At 26.4% G+C, this 21701-nt stretch overlaps 8 protein-coding genes across 8 annotated transcripts in view; 3 read left to right on the top strand and 5 right to left on the bottom strand.

Annotated features, from left to right (window-relative positions):
* The window catches only part of Phum_PHUM323650 (Cingulin, putative), a gene marked incomplete at both ends in the record, with an annotated part of 6723 nt that extends 4958 nt beyond the window's left edge, over positions 1-1765 (top strand). Inside the window, 4 exons of the mRNA XM_002427459.1 lie at positions 272-529; positions 601-747; positions 818-945; positions 1600-1765. Of these exons, the coding sequence (XP_002427504.1) occupies positions 272-529; positions 601-747; positions 818-945; positions 1600-1765 (699 nt within the window). The remainder of the gene's footprint in view (positions 1-271; positions 530-600; positions 748-817; positions 946-1599) is intronic.
* Positions 1766-1927: 162 nt separating this feature from the next.
* Positions 1928-4185, bottom strand: Phum_PHUM323640 (uncharacterized protein; the record flags this gene model as incomplete). Its single annotated transcript, XM_002427458.1, has 6 exons — positions 1928-2044; positions 2147-2412; positions 2710-2968; positions 3267-3494; positions 3562-3853; positions 4076-4185. The coding sequence occupies 6 exons, from the start codon at positions 4183-4185 to the stop codon at positions 1928-1930; spliced, it is 1272 nt and encodes a 423-aa protein (XP_002427503.1).
* A 793-nt stretch (positions 4186-4978) lies between these two features.
* Phum_PHUM323630 (mitochondrial 39S ribosomal protein L12, putative) lies at positions 4979-5839 on the bottom strand (the record flags this gene model as incomplete). The annotated part of the gene is made up of 4 exons (XM_002427457.1): positions 4979-5095; positions 5258-5380; positions 5463-5723; positions 5816-5839. 4 exons carry the CDS (start codon positions 5837-5839, stop codon positions 4979-4981), a joined length of 525 nt encoding a protein of 174 aa, XP_002427502.1.
* A 1051-nt stretch (positions 5840-6890) lies between these two features.
* Phum_PHUM323620 (DNA-binding protein D-ETS-6, putative) lies at positions 6891-9112 on the bottom strand (the record flags this gene model as incomplete). Its single annotated transcript, XM_002427456.1, has 4 exons — positions 6891-7037; positions 7119-7350; positions 8235-8472; positions 9019-9112. 4 exons carry the CDS (start codon positions 9110-9112, stop codon positions 6891-6893), a joined length of 711 nt encoding a protein of 236 aa, XP_002427501.1.
* Positions 9113-12402: 3290 nt separating this feature from the next.
* On the bottom strand, positions 12403-14337 carry Phum_PHUM323610 (uncharacterized protein; the record flags this gene model as incomplete). Its single annotated transcript, XM_002427455.1, has 4 exons — positions 12403-12518; positions 12832-13101; positions 13794-13976; positions 14307-14337. 4 exons carry the CDS (start codon positions 14335-14337, stop codon positions 12403-12405), a joined length of 600 nt encoding a protein of 199 aa, XP_002427500.1.
* Positions 14338-17398: 3061 nt separating this feature from the next.
* On the top strand, positions 17399-18081 carry Phum_PHUM323600 (Negative cofactor 2 beta, putative; the record flags this gene model as incomplete). The annotated part of the gene is made up of 3 exons (XM_002427454.1): positions 17399-17634; positions 17745-17897; positions 17979-18081. 3 exons carry the CDS (start codon positions 17399-17401, stop codon positions 18079-18081), a joined length of 492 nt encoding a protein of 163 aa, XP_002427499.1.
* A 517-nt stretch (positions 18082-18598) lies between these two features.
* Phum_PHUM323590 (RAB-28, putative) lies at positions 18599-19517 on the bottom strand (the record flags this gene model as incomplete). The annotated part of the gene is made up of 4 exons (XM_002427453.1): positions 18599-18758; positions 18845-19098; positions 19174-19359; positions 19443-19517. 4 exons carry the CDS (start codon positions 19515-19517, stop codon positions 18599-18601), a joined length of 675 nt encoding a protein of 224 aa, XP_002427498.1.
* Positions 19518-20148: 631 nt separating this feature from the next.
* Positions 20149-21652, top strand: Phum_PHUM323580 (sphingosine-1-phosphate phosphatase, putative; the record flags this gene model as incomplete). The annotated part of the gene is given in 7 exon segments (XM_002427452.1): positions 20149-20500; positions 20566-20816; positions 20837-20882; positions 20954-21065; positions 21141-21277; positions 21375-21468; positions 21481-21652. 7 exon segments carry the CDS (start codon positions 20149-20151, stop codon positions 21650-21652), a joined length of 1164 nt encoding a protein of 387 aa, XP_002427497.1.
* Positions 21653-21701: the final 49 nt, after the last annotated feature.

Below are 21701 nucleotides of genomic sequence, written 5' to 3'. Positions count from 1 at the left end.
TTTTTTTCTCTCACTCTCTTTTTGTAATTTAATTATCCCAATCAATTTAGTCAATTATAGAGAGAAAGGAAGTGAGAGAAAGAGGAAGAGGAAAAGAGGAAGAGTTAGGAAAAAAAAATTAAATTATTTTATTATTATTATTATTATTATTATTATTATTACTAAAATCGAATTTTAAAATTTAATTTAATTTTTAAAATACGAATCCGATTATTATTTTTAATATCTTTTATTTATTCTCTTTCTCTCTCTCTCTCTCTCGTAAAAAAAGGAAGAAAATTTCAAAACGAAAAATTTAATGGCGGTAGAAAGAGATGAAGCAACATTAAAATGTAAAAAATTAATGAAACAAATAGAAAAATTACAAAATCAATTATCGGATAGTAGAACTTTAAGTCAAGATATAAAAAATCAATTGGCAGAAGCTGGAGATATTAAAATAACCGCTTTGGAAAGAGGAAGAAAAATTGATGAATTACAAAAAAGGCTCATTGAATCCGAAGGGATTATAAATAGATGTAATAAAAAGGTAAAAGTCCCCCTCACTCCCTCCCTTGCTCCCCAGAGGATTGATAAGAAAAATTGATAACGTTTTCGTAGATAGCGATGCTTAAAGAAGAATTAAGAAATCTTGGACAAAATGCAGATCAGGAAAGATCATTAACTGAACATTCTCTACAAATTTTAAGGGATGATTTGGCAAATGCAAAATTATCATTGGCAGAATGTAACAGAAGAGAAAATATGGTAATATTATCATCATCATCATCATCATCATCATTAATTAAATAAATAAAACAATTCGATTCGTTTTCAGCTTCATAACTTCAGATCGTCTGCTTGTAAAGCTTTGGGTTTGTTACCATCATCAACCGATTACGAATTGATAACAAAATTGGAAAAATTAGTTGCTGCTCATAGAGATTTTACTTTATTATCTAAAAGGTAAGAAATTTTAAAAAAAATTTTCCTAAAAAAAACCGTTAAAAGTTTTTCTTAAAAATGTGTAAAGTATAAAAAAAAAAAAAAAAAAATTTTCATTTTTCAAGCTATTGTTAAAAGGAAATCATCATCATCATAATTACAAACTCGGGTGGTGAGTTTTGATATAAACAACAACAACAACAAAAGCTTGATTGATTGATTGATTGATTGATTTGATTGATTGATTGACTGATTGATTCCCTTCCTCCGTGCACTTTCGCTTTATTATCATTATCATTACTACAAATCGAAAAAAAAAACATTTTTTGTAACGCTACCATTGACGTGGTTTTTTTTTAACTTGCACACACATAAATTTACAATCCGGCGACATTTCTCCCTTTTCCATCATTGAAATAATTTCAAAATTTAGGAATTCGTACGGTTAATCCCACGCTTTTCCATACTTTTTGTACATATTTCCCATGTTATCGACGGATGGGCTTTAAACGTTTGTATATACTTTAAAAAAATTCGTTTCTTTCCTTCATTATTATCATTATTATTATTATTTTCGACTAAAAATTTTACATTGATTTTTTTTTTTTTTTGTTCAAATTCGAATATGAAACCTGTTTTTTTAATTAATTTAAATAATAACATTTTCTGTTTCAGGTATGAGGATCCTACGACAGCGACAGCGACATGTACCGATTCTGCAACTCCGATCCGTACGCCAAAGTATGAAGATTCCGGTTTTTTAGATCAACACGATTTATCACCGCTGGAAGATAATAACGATTGTGATATTTATCATCACAAACACGTTCGTAGAAATTGAAAAAAGAACAGGTTTTTACATATTTATCTTATCTCTTACTTACTTTTTCTATATTTAAAAAAAAAATTTCTTTTTCTTCTTTGTCTTTCCCATATATGTATCCTACAAGATGATGACGTAAGCAAAATGGCGGTTAAAAAATAATAATTATTAATTATTTTTTTATATGTATCCGCTTAGTCTAGGTTGAAAAATATTAACAGCTTTTGGTAATATTGATATTTTCATTGGTTTCACTTCGAAATTTTCATTATCTATCGATAGCCAATCGTTTTCGTTCTGAAAATTATTAATAATAATAATAATAATAATGATGAGTTAATGTTAATTACTAACAACGGTTTTTGGGTGAGGATTAATTAAAATTAAAATGAGACTCACTTGAGTTTTAGGTACTAAATTTAATTCTCTAACGGCTGTAGCATCAACCGAATCATTTAATTGTTTACCCCTTATCCTTTTCCATCCTTCCGTAACGAAATTTGTCCATCTCACGGAATCAGGTAAAACCGTTAAAACAAGATGAGGTGCATCCGTCACTGGTTTATTATATACCGTAGCCGTTTTTATTGCTATTTCAACCGTCGATAATTCCTTTTGCATTACTTTTCCACACGTTTCGTTAACCACGTTGCTGTAATCTTTATCTGTTTGAATAAAGCGAAAAAATATTAATAATGATAATAATTATAAGTGTTTTTTTATATTAGAAATGAAATCGGTTAAAAAGTATTTGTCATTGATTGTATCTATTAATTATATACTTTATTATCATTATTTGTTTTTTTTTTCTTTTTATCATGTGATATTATTAATAAGTTACCTTCTGATTCTTCTGCGATTAATTAAAAATGTAACAGCAACATTTATTTTTTAAAACCAAATGAATGTTGGTTTGATGCTTTGAAAACAAAATTTCAATCAAATCGATTGTAAAAAGATACCTGTTTTACTAAGGCTAGGCATAAAAACATGCCACCATCTTTGAGTAACTTGCTTCTTTTGCACACATTTATTACATCCTTTACATGGTTCTGTGTATGAACATTCCCAAGCACCCTTTTCAACTTTTGTAAATATGTATGATATATAATCTCGAAATGTACCAAAATACCAATATTTATCTCTGTTAGCTTTAGCATTTCTAAATGAACCCCATTCAACTTGTATTAAACCATAAACAGGTTTTGAATTTTCTTCATACTGAAATTAAAATATTTCATTAAAATTACATTTCGGAGTCGAGAAATGAATTTAAAATATTTTATCAATTAAATGATGGCATATTAATTAACCTGACTCACATATGAAAAATTAGTCGAATTAATCGAATGAAATTCGATTTGAGTTATTAAAATTTGTGAATCATGATATATTTTTAGAATGCAAAACAACTAACAAAAATTTCATAACCAAGTTGAAATGCCTCATTTATTATGTTTACTTTTAAAAAATATAAAAAAAGACACTTTTATTACGATTAAAATGAAGAAATATTTACATTAATGCTAATTCTTACATTCATCGGTTCTATTTTCATAACATCGACAGTAGTTAACGAGCCATCGATTATAGCCATTGTTGAATCGGCTAAAGCTCTTACTTCTTCTCTATTACCTAAGAGAGCATTTGCTAAAGAGTTAGATCTACCCAAGGGTAAAACACCCAAAGGTAATTTTTTAAGAATTTCTTTATTGTCTTGAACTCTTCTCAATAATCCAGTGATGGTCTAAAAAATTAAATTCAGTTTTCGACAAATTTTAAAACATTTATTAAGAATAATTTATGAATCTTACTTCGGACAGGGTACCATCTCCTCCAGCTATAACCAAAGCATCTGTTTTAGGATCTAAACTATCAGCAATATCTTTTGCCTGTCCTGCATATTCTGTATAAACAACCGTTACAGCCAAACCTGCTAAGTAAAGTAAAGGTGCACAATATTTTTCAAACAAAACTTTAGAATTTCTCTTATTTGCTGCTGGATTTAATACCACGGTTATATGCCTGAAAGGTTTTGATGCCGGATTACTTATGTCACCATACTTTGACGCTAACTGACAATATTCTCGCATCAACAGCTTATTTCTAAAAATTAAATATTTTGATAGAAATTTTTTTTTTTTATTTTGACATTATTTGTAAAATAATTTAATTGAAAAATTATAAAAAGTAGTGATTCTTTAAGTGAGTGCGTGTGTGTATCAAAATAAATAAAAACAGGACATTCAAGAATGAAGAGGATACACATATAAATCAATTATATAATCTTTATGAAAAAAAAAAAAAAAAAAAAAATGTCATTCTCACTCGTATGTATTTTTAAAATGATTAGCCCCATATGAAATAACTGCAACAGCAAAAGTTGATTTTTTCCAATTATTTTTCAAAACCAAAAGTACATCTGATATTTTTTGCATGATTTTTTATAAAAAAGAATAGAAAAATAACAACATTACTACGATGGTCAAATCAGTACTTGTTAAACTTATGCGGTAAGTTTTTTTTACATTTACTACTGTAGATTACGAGTCATAACTTTTATATTATGAAAAAAAAAAAAGAAAATTCAAGTGAATAATTTGTGAAAATTTGTGTTTTAATGAAAATTTAATTAATTTCAACAATTTATAAAACTATTTTAAAGTTACCAGTGTCTAAATATCTTTAAAAAAAAAAAAAATTTATTTGTAATGTGTGACAAAATCAGTTAAGTATTTATAAAATTTAATTATAATTTATAAAGTTAATCAGATAAACATGGAAAATCAATAAATTGAAGGGATTTATTTTCTTTTCAAAAAGGAAATCACTTTAATTAACAAAAAGGTAAAAAAAAAAGAAATTTTTCTTTGATTTTTATTATTTTTATTAATTTTTTTTACATTTCAGTTGATACAAAAAGTTTTGGTTTAATTTTACTCGAAAAAAAAAAATTAATAAGTTTATTAATTTAAACTTATCTGAATGATTTTTTTATATTAAAAAATATTATTTGTCATCATCAATGATAAAATCGAATGAAATCATGACCAACACTGTATTGAAATAAATAAGAAAAATTTTTTAACTGTTCACTTTACATAATAATCATTCTTTTAATAACAGTTTTTACTGTTTTGAACTTTAAAAATGTAAACTTCATACACGACTTAGGAATATTATCATACTTGAATACTCTCTCTCAAAAAAAAAAAAGGTTATAGTAACTAATTATACTATCTCAACTTCTGCTCCAACTTTTAATAATGCATTCTTTAAATCTTCTGCCTCTGTTTTTCCAATATTTTCTCTGACTACAATCGGTGCACTTTCGACAAATTTTTTAGCCTAAAATTATAAACAAAATAATGAATAATTAGTTTTTAACAAACCAAAATTAAACAATTTAAAATTTATGTTGATTAAAACAAGAAATGAAATGGTATTTATGAAAATTCCTTTCGAAAAATAATTGATAATAATACATTCGATTTGAATTGACTGACTTACTTGAACAAGATTCATTCCTTCTATTAACGATTTTATTTCTTTTATTAAAGCTACTTTTTGTTTTTCATCGAATTTAAGCAATTTGACTGTGAAATTGGTCTGTGTTGTAACCTCTTCTTCAACCTAAAAAATAACCAACATAAATCGAATTATCATTATTTACTCTCATTCTAACTTTTCATTTACAAATTGATATTTAATATACTTTGGCAGCTGGAGCAGCAGCTGCTGCTGCACCGAAAGCCATTACAGGTGCATCAGGTAAATTTAGCTTTTTTTTTAATAGATCAGTAAGTTCGGCCACTTCGATTAAATTCAATTGCGCTATACTATCAGCAATTTGTACAATTTTCGGTGAAGTTTTACATAAATCTTCTGCATTTGGTGCAATCGAATTAAAAACCGGTCGAGTACTGGTTATTTTTCTCACATGAGCGCTGTAAAAACAATTCAAAATTTTATTTTTCTCCCATTAAAAAAAAAAAATAAAGGCAAAAGGCATGAAAATATTAAAGCAATGAAATATATTTACTATCTACTGAAGGTATTTAATAAAACTAATGATTTTCTAAGAGTGGTCATTTTTTTTTTTTAAATTTCAAGCTTATATTCTTATATTATAAATGATCTTAAATTTAGATATTCACACATACACACACACACGGCAAATCACAAAACTTTCGACCATAGACGTTCAAATTACGCAAATCTCATAGAGATAAAAAAAAAAATCAACTGAAATTTTAAAAAAAATTTTTTTCACTTGCAAATTGAAATAACGTTTTTTTTTCATTTTATTAAGTAATTTACTAAATTATAATATTAGTTATTGATTTTAATGTTGTTTAATCAAGATTTTGAACGTTTTAATTTCTTCTAGAACATAAGGTAAGTGAATATTTTGTATTAAATCAACTAATTAACGGGAATAAATCATTTTTAAAAATGATGCATGTGTTATTGCATGCATGTAACGGTTTTTCACTCTACTCTTCACAATTTCAACATCAATATACAAATATTTGATATTCGTTTGAGTTATTTACTTTTTTATGACTAAAAATGTATATTTTAACACGTGCAGCACGTGATTCAGAACATATTTTACAACAATATGTTCTGTAACTATAAGTGTGAAAACATTATCATGAAAGTAATAGCAAACAGTAAATTGTTTTCATATATTGGTTTCAAGCCAACATTTTTATGTTATTATTAATTTGTTTCTCTCTAAATGATCTATATTTATTAAGTTTAAAACTTCAATTTTAGAGTATTTATTAATAATAAGATGCAGAAGATTATTTATTAATACTCTTACTATCAAAATGTTTCATAAGGCATTTTGTTGCACCAACAACAACAGCAACTTAATCTGTTGTAAAAGATGGAAGGTAGAAAACATTTGAAAAAAGAAAAAAACAAATTAAGGAGGATTTTTTTTTACATAAAAATACTAAACTTTATTTCTTTAAATTAAAATTCAGTATATGTACACAATTTACTCATACATTAATACTTTGTTAATGTTTTAAAGCTATCATCAGCATTTTATAACATTGATTAAACCGTTATTTTTGTAACGAATCAAGTTTTTAAAAATTTAAAAAAAAAAAAGGGGAAATAATTTTATTTAATGTGGTGCTTCCGAATGATAACCGGGATATCTAGGACCACCGGAATGTGATGATGAACCCGTGTAAAAAGATAGTGATGATGATACGGATGCAGATGTTGCCGTCCAATATGAAGATGGACCAGGAAAAAGAGAATTACCACTCTGTAAGTCATTAAAAAAAAAAAAATCATTCGTTTATCTAATTATTTTCTTGACTGTGGGGATTATTTTTTAAAAACTTACTGTCATTACCGTGTGTGGTATGGAAGGTATAGGGGGTATTTTAGGTCCGGTAGGATATAAAGCCGTTCCAAGTTCTGTTTGATGTGTGTGATATTTAGCATAGGTCATGGTTGGATCCCCACTCGTTCCCTGTGCTTGTGCCTGACATGCTAACATCAATCCGTGAAAATCAAATTTATAAGCGTATCTTTTTCCGTGTACTTTCGTCATTATATTTTTATCGTAATAATACCTGAAAAAAAAAAATTTTTTTTTTAAAATCATTTTCCAATAAATGCACGTGCGAAAGGGGGGAAAACCCGGCTACGAAACAATCAAATTAAACATTTTAATTTATATCAATAAAATTGGGATCGATAATCGAGAAACTCGGTTTAAAAATTAATTGAAAAAACGATGCTAATAATAATAATAATAATAATTCATGTCGTTATTCAGGTATCAAATTAAATTCGATGTAAATAATAATTTTTCAGGTACGTGCATTACGGCACACACATTTATATAAAATTCAACCTTGATTGGCCGTGATTTTAAAATTTAATTAATTTGTATGTGTGTGTGTGTGTGCGCCATTTTTTTTTGCGTTCGTTCGTTGACTTTTTATTTAACTAATAAATCTTTTTATATTAATTTTTTTCCCCATCTCTCTCTCTCTCTCTCTCTCTCTCTCTTAGTATAGTTTTATTTAATTTTCTTTTGGATTTTCATTGTCCTCCTCACATCACACAACAACTCGAATTAATTAATTATTTTAAAATAATTTATTATTATTAATAAGTTGGTCGTGTTTTTTTTTTTTTTTTTTTTTTTTTTTTTTGGATGTAAAATAAAATTCTTCGAACGTGTGAATAATTATAGTTGGATCATTCGTCTCATAACGATCGTAATGTCATGCAATATTTCATTTACGTAACTTCGTAAGAAAAACATTATGATGATGTCACGTGGTCAAAAAAAAAAAAAAAGGATACTCGAAATACGAGATTTCAATATCTTATATATTATAGAATATCGATTTGATCGAGAATATTTGAAAATTTCGAGGAAAAATCTCGTTTAAAAAAAATTTATTAATAATAATAATAATAATTAATTAATGTATGTAAACGTTACCTCAATGCTCTGCTAAGTTTATCATAGTTCATATTCGGTTTTGATTTTCTTTCCCCCCAACGCCTTGCAACTTCGTCCGGATCGGTTAGTTTAAATTCTCCATTGGTTCCCTCCCAGGCAATGCAAGCAGCGTTTGACGAATCAGCTAAAAGCTCCAGCAGAAATTGCCACAATTGAATCTGACCCGACCCTTGAGCTACAAGGCGACTGCTCGCCGCGTTCAGCAATTGATACGGATCTGGAAAATTTTAAAAAAAATTTTTTATTTATCGTTAATATTTTATTTTTTTGGAATTTTCGAATCGTTCTTTTTATCACCTTCCCCCCTTCGCCCTCCCGAGTAATATTTAAGAAAAAAAACATCTGGAAACGAATTTTTTTTTTAATTTTTTGCTGGAATCATAAACACTCTCCAAACAATTATTTTTTCATAAAAATCTATTATGGCTTCTTTTTATTTATTTTTCATTCGTTCTCACATATTATAAAAAAAAAAAAAAAAATTTCAATTAAAATCTTTTGAAAATGATTTTCCCTGGAGTGGCGTTAAAATTTTCTTTCTTTAATAAAAATCAAAGAATGGAGAAAACTGGAGAAACCATAGTAAATTTAAACGATGATGTTTTTCTTTGTATTTGGAAAATTTTAGTCATTCCGCGGTCAGTTAGTTTTATTATACGACTTCTTTCATCCACAATTATCACTTTCATTTGTCACACACATATATACAAACGATTTTCTTTTTTACCCCCTCCCCCCCGCACTTAAATGAAAAATCTCTTACCGTTATAGAGCATTTTTTGTCTGTTTTGTTGAAAAAAACGTCTGGCTGTTAAAAAATCATCTGCCATACAACCTCCCTGTACTCTCCACATCATGTTCAGAATGTAATTATATTTTTCCGTAATTTTCATCGATATTTAACGAAATCATGTTTTTCTTTTAAAAAAAAAAAAGGTTCAGTCAAATCGGAAAATCCGTTTTTTTTTGTTTATTAATTTATCTCACGCACATTAAAATTTTTTTTTAAAATTTTCTTTTCGACTCATTTAAACTCGCGGAATTTTTCACTCAATTTTAAATTATAATTCCAAAATTTAATTATTATTATTATTATTATTAATTTTTGTCCACGTTTTAGTAATTTAATTTAATTCGCGAATCACCTCCAACGATTTTCACACGTTCGAATCCGGAAAATTTTTTTCAAAAAAGAAAATTAACTCGAAAACAGCATCTTTCATAAGGATCACAATAGGAAAATTGAAAAGGTCATACTGTACGCACACACACACACACATACACACGCACAGGACAAGAGAGAGAGAGAGAGAAAACAAACACTATCATTTCTATATATATCTTTATAAAGTAAAAGATTTTCATTGGTTCTTCCTTCCTTCCTTCCTTCCTTCCTTCCTTCCTTCCTTTCTTCCTTCCATCCTTTCTTTTTCCTTGCTTTCTCTTTTTCCCCTAACTTTCGTTCATCCCTTCTCCTTTTTTTTTTTTTTTTTTAAATTCCCGACAGTGTTTTTTTTTTTTTTACCCGTATTGCGTATAAATGAACGCTTATTAAGGGGGGGAAGAGGAAGGGGGAAGAAAGGAGGAAAGGGAGGGAGGGAAGGAAAAAAAAACAGGAAAATTTATCAAACGTTTTTTTTTCACAAACAAAGAAATTTTCTTTTCTTTTTTTTTATTTCGGGTTAAACGAGTTATTATTATTATTTATCCCAAAGGAAAATTATTTACAATCGTGATGACTTTTTTTTTTTTTTTTTTTTACCAATTTATCCTTCCACTCCACCCACTTTTTCCATTTTCAAAATTTTTTCAAAGGTTAACCGGGGTTGATTCAATATATCTTATAACTAACTACCTTGAATCAATTCATTTGATAGATTTTTTTTTTTTTTTCCAACTTCCGGTCGTGAAAAAAAATTCAATGACTAACTTTCTTATTGATTTAGTCAATATGATGATAATGATAATTTTTTAATAAATTTAATAAAAAAAAAAATAAGAAAAACGAAAAAGAAAAAAAAAAAAACGTGACGTGGCAAATAAAAACTTTTTCACCCTTAGAATTTTCTTTTTCTTTTTTTTTTCTTTTAAATTTTCAGAGATTTTAGTCTCGACTTAAATCTATGAGCTTTGACCCCAAGACCCCAAGATCATCACCTGCTGTTCTCTTTATGACCTTTCGGATTTACTTTGCATAATTTTATTTGGCAAATATCGACATCGGCTTAAGCCTTTTGAATTTTTCATTTCTTTCCTTCGCGCATGTTGGATAAAAAAAAAAAAAAAAAAAGGGTCTATTTTATTAATGACTAATTAATTTTTCAACGCACTATAATAAATGATTCCCCCCGGCTCCCTCCCCCCCTTGCGAAATTAAAAAAATGAAGAAAATTCTGTGAAAATTTTACATGTGTCGTAAAAAAAAAAAAAATGAATGAATGAAAACAATTAATTAACGCCTTTTTATAAATATTTATCAAGGTTAAATGTTAGGATGGAATAAAATAACCGCAATAAAGTAACCGCAATCCATTTTTTTTTTTTTTTTTTTAGGCGCCAAACTTTTTTTTATACCTGATTAAAAAGGCACAACAACAAAAAAAAACTCACGTTTCCATATTTATCAGGTTTTGTTATTAATTATAGGGTAAAACCACAAAACTGTTTTAAAAACTTGTCAATAGAAATCTAACCCTGTGAAAATTTCGTAGTCGTAGTGGAAAATTTCAAAACGAATCCGAAAAAAAAAAAAAAAAATTTAATAATAATAATAATAAGTCTTTGTTGTTTGTTTGTATAAAAAAATTAAATAGGAAAATTTTTAGGTCGTCGAATATTTATTTTAACGAGTTTTCCTTCTCGGAATTTTCCTTGATTTTTTTTTTTTTTTTGGGGGAAAATTTCCTTCCGATTTTTTTTTATACTTAAAAAAAAATTTAATCGAGTGAGAAGGAAAAAAGAAAATTTCGTGAAATTTTTTTTTTGTTTTCCTCTCTGTTTTTTTTTTAAAAAGAAAAAGAAAGATTTCTATTCTGACTGTTAAAAATTCATGGAAGTTCTAATAAAAAACATATAAAGCGACCCCGCATGAAAAAAAAAAAAAGAGAGATCTGACTGAACGACGACGACGAACGAACGCATTTCCATGATATTTAAACGGCTATTTATCAGAACGTCGAGAGTGGGATTTGAAAAGGCTTTATATTCTTTTCTGAAAACTTATTTCATTTCAAATGTCACATTATATATATATAGGGAATGTAGTGGGGGTGGTGGTGGGGGTGGTGGGGGTGGTACTTTTCCCATACTTTTCCAGAATAAAATTTTCTATATTAATATCGGAAAGCGAATTTTTTTTTTTTTTTTTTTTGTTTTCTTCTCACGGATTTAAACATTTGCGGAGTTGAAGGGAAATTCAATTGATCGAAAATTTTCTTTTTAAATTTTATTATCATTATCATTATCATTATTATTATTATAAAACGTAAGTGATAAATTATAACGACGTAAAAGAAAAAAAAATCCGTGTAACAATAGTGGGATTGTAATACCGTTCAAAGATGAGCTTTTAATCCAAGGGTTGGACGATTTTTATATCCCTACCGTTTTTTTTTTTTAGCTTAAATATGGGAATGATTTTTTTTTTTTTTGTTTGTTCTCTCTCTCTCTTTGACCTCTTCCTTCCTCTTTGACCCCGACTGACTCCCGACTTTTAGCCCTTTAACTTATATAAGACGATACGAATACACACACGGTAGAAACATATGGCGAAAATATGCGTCAGAGATTTTTTTTTTTTTTTAAATTTTTGTTACGCAACGTGACGTCATCAAAATGACGTCAAAATGAAAAAAAAAAAAATTTAATTCATTACTTAACGATGGTGAAAATCGAATACAGGATCGGAAAATTTATAAAAATTCGAATGAAAATAAATAAAGTATGACAAATGATCCGTGGAAATCGAAATCTTGAAAATTAGATAAAAGGAAAAAAAAATAAAAATATTTTTCTTCTTATTCCCAAAGGAAAAAGAGAGAGAGAGAGAGAGAATGGGAACCAGGTAATTGCATTGAGATCGTCCGAACTGATTCAATAGGAAAAGAGTAAGTGCCGGATTTCCCAAAGGATCCTTAACAGTTTCCGGTCAATTGAATAACGTTAGACGAAAAAGGGCATATTCGTATACGCGTCCCCCATTGTGTTTAGGTCTTATTTTCATTAAATTATTTAATCTGACTTGACCCGTGGTGTTAACAGTAGCTATGATGATGGCCATTTATTTCCTTTGAAAAAACTCACCCCTTTTTAACTTATTAAGACGTTTATGGCTCCATATATATATATTTAACCTTTCATGTTTTTACTATTATTTTTTTTTAATAGTTTTCCTTTGGAAACAAACAAACAAACAAACAAAAAAAGGAAAATTGTTTTCTTTTCCTTTGTCATTTTGTTTTTTTTTTTTAGAACGCGTAATCTCTTTGATCGTTTATCGAATTCCAATCACTTTAAATCGATATAATTATTATATCGGAGTTAGTTAATAATAATAATAATAATAAATTTTTCTTACCTTCGAAATCAATTTTGTATTTGGGTTTTTCATTTAATGAACTACTCGTGTGTCCCGTCGCACTGTGTCTCAAATGAGCTAAATGTACGGCTAAAAGCTCACCGGATCTTTGATCACCGGTAATTTTTTCAAAATCCGATTTTGTTAATTCGCATAATTCAACTCCAGTTTTTGGAAATTTATCACAATCGGGCTTTGGATTCAGTCTAAATTTTTTTGTCGTCCAATTCAACCATTGCGAAACGTGTTCCGAATTCCATTCAGCCGGATCTAAATATAATAATAATAATAATAATAAATTATTTAAAAAGTTAAATTTTTTCAAAAAATAACAACAACAACAACAACAAGGTATTTATAAAAAATCATTCATTAATTTTTTCGTACATAAAAAATTTCTAATCGAAAAAAGTTGTTTTAAAATTTTTTACTACACCGGATATCCGGTACTTTTTTTAAATGACGACCTTTTAAAACTATTTCATTTTTTGATTTATTGAAATTTTATTTTTCTTACGATTGCATAAATTTTAATTTAATTTTTTTTTATATTAAAACTAAAATTTGTGACTAATTTAAATTTTTGCCAAAAAAAAAAATAAAATAAAAAATTTCAATTTGTTCCACAATTTTTAAAAAATGTGGATTTACCCTTCGCCCCCCCCCCGCCAATTTACTCGCTTACATAATTAATAATTTTTTTTCTTTTAGAGGGGGGAGAAGGGGAGGGGGTTTTCCCAAAAATCTCGTTTAAATCGATTTCATTACATAAAAAAATTTTTTTTTTTTTTATTCTTGGAAAAAAAAGTACAAAAAGTTTTCATCTCTCTAAATAATAAAAACTATAATTTGTGGTAATAAATAGGTTTAGAATTATCGTTGTAAAATAATAATGACTTTGCCGTCATTTAATAATTTATAAATAAAAAAAAAAGAAAATTGGAGATATAAATAAAACGTACCCGATGGCACAAAAACCATGTCTTCATCTTCACAGTGGGTTTTCGTTTGTGACGTGGCATTTTCTTCATTACCAGATTGATTCGTTGACGATGCATTGCTACAGAGATCATCCGAAGAATCGTTTTCTTCTCCTGTTTCGTCCTCTACAAATGATTTTTTATTTTTCAAACGATCACATTTATCTAATTCGATCGGGAGGGAAATTAAAAAAAAAAAAAAAATAAGATCATACATTTGAGAGTACCTGTGTGAAAAACCTGCACCGAAAATGAGAAAAATTTCAAATATTTTAAGAATTTAATTTTTTTTTTTCGCCGCTCCTTTATAATTTCTTTTGTACCTGAGTTGCAAAAAAAAAAAAAAAATTTTCTTTTTTTTCCGGTCTTAAAAAAAGAAAATTTTTTTTTTTTAATTAAAATAATTTGCAGAGAAAGTTTATGTGAAAGTATGATGGGAAATCTTTAAAAAATCACATAAAAAAAAAACATTTTTAAGAGAAATTTTATTTTTACTTGGAATCACGTGATTCACCATTTTCCCCATTTTATCGAAAAAAAATAATTTCATTTACATCAGATTTCTTATCAATGATTCCTTTTATTAAAGTCAATAATACATATATTTTTCTTTTTTATTTATTTACAGGGAGAAAAATGTGTGAAAAATGATGTGAATTTTCATGAGGATGATCATCTAACCGAGTAAGTTTAATAATAATTATTATTATTTTATGTAGATAAATATTATTAATTTAAAAAAAAAAAAAAAACATTGTGAGAATGGTGTTGGTGGTGGTGGTGGGTTAAATACTCTGAGATTGTATTATTATTATTATTATTACAATTAATCTGATTAACTAGAGATAATCTATTAATAGATTAATCTGATTAGGATTATTGTATTAACTACAACCAAAAAATTTACAATAATCACATTTAAACTCATTAATTCTTATTTTATGTTCACAAAATTTTCATAAACTCAAATATTTAAAACAGTGCCACGTGTTCTTAATATTATTATTATTATTATTATTATTATTATTATTATTATTATTATTTTATTGAAAACTTTAAAAAATTTAATGATAATATTATAACAAACATGATTCACATACTAAAATAGTATATATATAGTTCACTATTCACTTTCTTAAAGATTTTTCTTTCAATATTCCATATAAAATTATAATTTCAATGAGAATTTTTTTTTAAAAAAATTTAATTTAATTATAAAGAAAGTAAGTGAATCAAGTTAAATTATTGATAAAATAATAATAATAATGATAATATCGATGGTGATGGTTAAAGAAATTATTATATATTATTACAATATTGTTTTTTTGTTAATATCTAAACAAAAGCATAAACGTGTCGTTTGTTTCAATATGGCGTGGGGAAAAAAAAAAAAAAGAAAATTAATTAATAATTATTATAAATAGTCGATTTAATTTTTATTTTGGGTTTGAAAATTAATTTCGCGTACTCGTTTTAATGATAATCGTACAGAAACTCAAAAAAAAAAATTTAATTCTGAACAAAGGGTGAGGGGATGACAAAGTGAGGAGGGGTTAATTTTTTTTAATTACAATGGCGATATATGTTAATAATGTTAGGGTAAAAATTTATTTAAAAATCGTCCTTGGCAAGCAACCTTGTCCTAATTTGTAACGGTTATTCAATGATCCTGAAGGACGTTCGCGTTTTTTTTATAGCTTAAATTTGCCACCTTATTTCGCGTTTTTTCCGCGGGTTTTTTTTATTTAAATAATAAAAACTTACCGTTTGTTTTTGATTTTATTCTAGAGGACGTTCTCACTTTTGGCATTAGAATTAATTAAAAATAACAATTACTATTTTTTTTTTTAATATAATAATAATAATCGAACAGTTTCGTTTTATCCACAATCACCCCTATAAACCCATAAATATCATTAAACTATTATTTTTCTCATTCACATTTAACGTATTTTCTTTATTATTATTATTATTATTAATTATAATTTTATAAACGAAAATCTTTTGCTTTCTCATTTCTCGTTTGTAAACACTAATTTATTATTATTATTTTTTTTTTTTTTTACCTAATTGATGAAAAAACCATGAATCACGTCACTTTGAATTAAAGATGGCGGAACATACGAAAAAAAACATGTAATCATTTTAAAAGAGTTTTACTTTGTTTTTGTTAATTTTTCGGGCCAACAATAACGACGGTAGTAATAATAATAATAATAATCAACAAAATAAAAAATTTAAATAATATACGAAATAAAATAATATTTATTAACGACCGTTTTCATCGAACGTTATCTGAAAACTAAATATGAATGAATGAAAAGTTAATCATTCCTTTCAAATTCCAGAATTCATTTCAAATTTCTTAACCGTTTTTCGCAGAATTTGATGAGTCTTACCCTTCGCAGGTGACGTTTAAAACGGTCTAAGGTGTACGTGTATACATATATAAAGATAATAAGTTGTAAATGACTAATAATAATAATAATAGATCCACATCGAAGGCGAGTTTTAGCGGGAGATTTTGAAACAATGCAATAACGGTCTATGTGATTACGTTAATCCCATTATTGATTGACGTTATGCGATTGAAAACGTTCGCGTGAAACGTCATCGCGCCATCGACGTAAATATACTTACTACGTTCATTCATGTCGTCGTACTTTACTATTAATCTTTTACGAATTCGTTATCACGAGGGAAATCGTTGATTATTTATTATCGTTATTATTACTCGTTTATTGACGTCTATGGTCGTTTGGCGGTTATTGTAAATTTTTTTTGCGATAGAGAATCGTCGAGTTTTTTATAATTGTTTTTTTTTTTTGTCGTAAAATTGCGCAAGTGTTCGTTTTAAAAGTTGAAAATGCATAATATATTTTTAGAATAAGTTACGTTTCATGTTTATTTTCGTTTGTTTTAACGAAAGCCAAAAGTAAATAATTATTATTATTTTAAAAGTGTTGAGTTTTTATGAAATAATGATAATTTTTTTTAGTTCGGCAAAAATTTTACATTTGAATCTTGAATTAATTAATGATTTCTTTCAGAAGGTTTAGTTGCATGAAAATAAATACAAAATTTTTTTATTAATAAATTTTATTATGAAATCAATTGTGAATATGTATTAAAAGAGTTTTATGTAAAAATTATATTAAAATAAATTAATGACGTCATAAAATAATGACGTAGGTTTTAAAAAGGAAAAACAAAAAATTTTTTAAAAGAAATTTTAATTTAATTTTATATTAAACGAGTTGTGTAAAAAAAAAAAAAAAAAAAAAAAAAAAATTAATTTTTCTTGTGTGCTAAAGTCATAGAGAAAATAACAAGTTGAGTAGCCACCTCGTGGCTAAAGAAAACAACTTAACGTGGTTTTAATGTTTACATAGCTGCAAGTAGCAGATGTGATTTATTAGATCTCTTAGAAGAATTTTTAGTTTAATTATAATAATGCACGTTTTGTTTTGGTATGTACTCTCACCTTACGATTTTTCGATTTGTTTTGTAAAATATTAATAGATAAAAGAAATAATGTGGCCATTATTATAAAAAAAAATTACAGATTTTTTTCGAGTTAAAAAGGAATGGCATCATCTAGTGCTATTCCGCCTTTGGATGATGATGAGCTTACCCTACCTAGAGCTTCTATAAATAAAATGATTAAAGAAATACTTCCAAATATTCGAGTTGCGAACGAATCAAGAGAATTAATATTAAATTGTTGTACTGAATTTATTCATTTACTTTCATCAGAAGCAAATGACATTTGCAATTCACAACAAAAGAAAACAATTAATTCAGAACATGTTTTACTTGGCAAGTTTTTCTTATTATTATTATTGTTGTTGTTGTTGTTGTCGTCGAATTTAAATTGTATTTGCTTTTTAAAAAAAAAATTATAAATATTATTATTATTACAGCATTAGATAGATTAGGATTTGGTGATTATATTCCCGATGCTGATGCAGTTTTACAAGATTGTAAAGCTGTAGCTGCTCAACGTAAAAGGCAAAGCACACGATTGGAAAATCTTGGAATACCTGAAGAAGAATTGTTAAGACAGCAACAGGAATTATTTGCTAGGTAATTTAAATTTTTTTTATTTACATAAATTTCATTTTAAGTCTGTATTGTAAGTTATTTTGTCGATATTTAAAATTACAGAGCTAGAGAAGAACAAGCTGCTGTAGAACAACAGCAATGGCAACACATTCAAAATTCATCTCAAGCTCCATCGTTAGACAACGAAGATGAAGATTATTGTTAACTTGACTAAAATATTTTCATTTCCTCCGAGTTAAGACCCATACATTTATGTTAAGATAAAATCATTTTCAGATTATTGAACGACGAATAGGTTTGTGTGGCCGCCATTTTAAAACATAAAATATATTAGAAAACTCCATTTTGAAAAAATCTTCATTATCAATATACATTAATTTTTTTTGTAAAATTGTAATAATACAATTTTAGGTAATTAAGAAAAGAAAAAAAAATTAATTATACATAAGTCTTATTTAAAAAAAAAATTTATTTAATTAATTGTAATTAATAAATAAATAATATGAAAGCATTATTAGTTTAAATGATTGTAAATTTTATGTAAAATATATATAATTCATTCTTTTTTTTATTTTTAATTTATATATATATATATATATATTATTTTAAATTAAATTAAATTCATTATTAAAGGCATGAAAGCTTACACGCGATTTATAATTTTCTTAAGCGATTTTTTTTTTTAGGCCACAGTTCAAAATTAAATATTGAAGATGAATTAATTATTGTATTGAACAAACAGAAGATCTTGATGTGTTGGTCAAAGTTCTTACAGGCTGAGGAGGTAAATTTGAATATGTCGATATCTCAGCTCTGACTACTGGTTGATTCTCTTCAACTTCTGATTTTGTTAATTTAATTCCCAAATATTCAGCGACAAGTCTTTGTAATGAAAGATTTACCTAAATATGTAAAAATTAATAATGAAATATTTTAAAAAAGAAAAATTTTCAGGTTTTTAATGACACAAAATTTTCAAAAATAGTACATTTTCACCAGTTCTTCCGGAAACAATTTGAGAAAATAAATGATTTTCGCTTGCATATCTTTGATGTTTTTCAAATCTTATCATTCTTTGATGTTCTAAATCACATTTATTACCAAAAATTGCAATCATTGATTTTCTATGGTATTGTTTATTGGTATTTTTTATCAGCTCAAGCCATAATTCGATGTTACAAAAAGAAGAATGATTGGTAATGTCATAAACTAATATGATTATCTGTAACGATTAAATTTTCATTTAATGACCTTCAAAAATTTTTTTTGTTTTTTAGTGTTTAAAATAATTACTTACATTAGAACCAAATATATACTTATCCAAAAGATTACTATTTTGTGAAGAACCACCCACATCCCAAATTTTCAATGTAACATTTCTTGATTTTTGCAATGTTAATCTTTTTAAAAAAAAATCAACTCCAACGGTTGGAAAATATTGTCTTGTAAAATCATTATTGCAATATCTTTTAACCAAGCTAGTCTTAAAAAAAAAAAAAAAAAAAAAAACATTTTTTAAAACATTTTATAGTGTTTTAAAACACACTCAAATGCTAAATAATATACCTTTCCGACACCTGAATCTCCTAAGAAAAGTACTTTTAATTCTTCTTCAATAAAATCATTTTCTGAATCCGACATATTTGAATAAATACTGAAAACGATGTTTTTAAATAATAACCTTTAATTTAATTAATCGATAAAGTAATTCAGTTCACCGAATGGGGAAAACATTGGAAAAAAAAGGAAAAATAACATGTAACGCGATCGTTTCTTAAAAAAAAAAAAAAAAATCATTTAATTAAAGAATAACGTAAAAATTAAAAAAAAAAATTATTGTTAGAATTTACAGATTTGAAATTTTAACGTATTGGTACCAAAATTTAACGGAAATTGTTACTACCAAGATTGTAAATTAAATCAATAAGCCTAAATTTAAATATTTTACTTAGCTTGCCGGGACAATATACAAATATTTATTAATATTATTTAAAAAAAAACCTGTGTTAAATTTAGTAAATTATTTTTTAATTGTTCAGAATAATAATAATAATAATAATAATAATTTTTAAAACGTTTTTTTTTGTATTTGTATTATTTTACTGATTAGGTTGTTATTGAAAAATCAAAATTTACACACAAGTGATAAGTTACAAAAATAAGTAAAATGTGATTTAAAATAAAAATTATTTGATTTAATGTAAAAAATAAAAATTTTTACAATGAAAATTAATAATAATAATAATAATTGTATTTGTTTGTACAAATAATTATGTGGGATCTGATAGAATATTTAAAACAACCTTCATTGGTTGCTGTCATACAAAATCATTTTGGTATTAAAGACATAATAAAAAGTGAAAAATCAAATTTGGAAATTTTAAAAAATAATTCTACAAATAATACTAGTAGTAGTATTAGGGAAAAAAAATGGGATTTAAATAAGCCAAATAATAATGATGATTATATAATTCAAAATAAATTTTGGTATTATTTGTTTTTAATTGGTACTAATTTAGGCGATGAAATTTTTTATGCATCATTTATACCATTTTGGTTTTGGAATATCGATGGAGCTGTCGGAAGAAGAGTTGTATCTGTGTGGACCATTGTTATGTACATAGGTATGCAAATATATATATTTTTTCATTAAGAATTATTATTTATGTTAAGGTATTTATTTTTTCAGGACAAGGAACAAAAGATATAGTCAAATGGCCTAGGCCAAGTTATCCAGCTAAAAGAATACAAAAAAAATGGGCAGAAGAATATGGAATGCCTTCTACTCATGCCATGATTGCCGTTTCCATACCATTTTCTGTTTTAATATTCACCATGAATAGATATATTTATTCATTTACATTTGGAATATTATTTTCAATAACATGGTGTGTCATTATTTGTATAAGTAGAGTTTATTTTGGAATGCATACAGTATTGGTAAGTTTTTTTTTAAGTAGAAAATCAATTTTGAATTAGTGTCGATAATAAGAGAAATTTATATGTGTAATTTCAGGATATAATTGTTGGAATATTTTTTTCAATTTTTCTTATGATTTTTATGGTACCAATGGTAGATTATATTGATTATTATTGGTTAACATCTTTTTATTCTCCTTTCGTACTTTTATTAACCTCAGCTTCTGCCACATATTTTTTTCCTAATTCAGGACATTGGACTCCAACTAGGTAAGAAATTTTATCATTGTCTCATTTCAATATATTTAATTAAATTAAATAAAAATTTTTTTTTGTTATTTTAAGAGGAGATACAACAATGGTGACAAGTGTATGGGCCGGAATCCACATCGGAGCTTGGACGAATTTCTATGTTGGAAATTTAACACCTTATCCACATCCACCTCCTTATGAAATAATTTGGCCAAATATCTACATGCTAGGTAAGTTACATTCTGATATACTGACACATAAAATAAAATAATTTGTTATTTAATTACAATCCCAAAGTATTTTTTACATTTTGATTGAAAATTTTAGGTTTGGGATTGTTGAGAACAATTCTCGGATTTACTCTGGTTTTAGCAACTAGAAATATTACAAAATCATTTGTAGTTAATGTTTTAAGTGCCTTGTTAAACACTAGTGCAAAAAATGTAACCTTGAAAAATTATAAAAAGAAAACCAAGGAGGTATTCATCGAATTGACAACCATTTATGCCACTTATTTTTTAGTCGGTCTTAACACTGTTTATTCGATACCATTAATTTTTAGGTATTTGGGTATAGAAAGACCGACTTTTTATACAGAAATTTAAATAAACTCGAGTTGTTTAAAAATAAGTTTAAAGCTTTGCCATTAATATT

The sequence above is a fragment of the Pediculus humanus genome, genomic scaffold (assembly GCF_000006295.1).
Source record: "Pediculus humanus corporis 1103172107733 genomic scaffold, whole genome shotgun sequence".
Classification (NCBI taxonomy): domain Eukaryota; kingdom Metazoa; phylum Arthropoda; class Insecta; order Psocodea; family Pediculidae; genus Pediculus; species Pediculus humanus.
The sequence above is the reverse complement of the archived record's forward strand: the minus strand, read 5'-3'. Positions and strand labels throughout refer to the sequence as shown.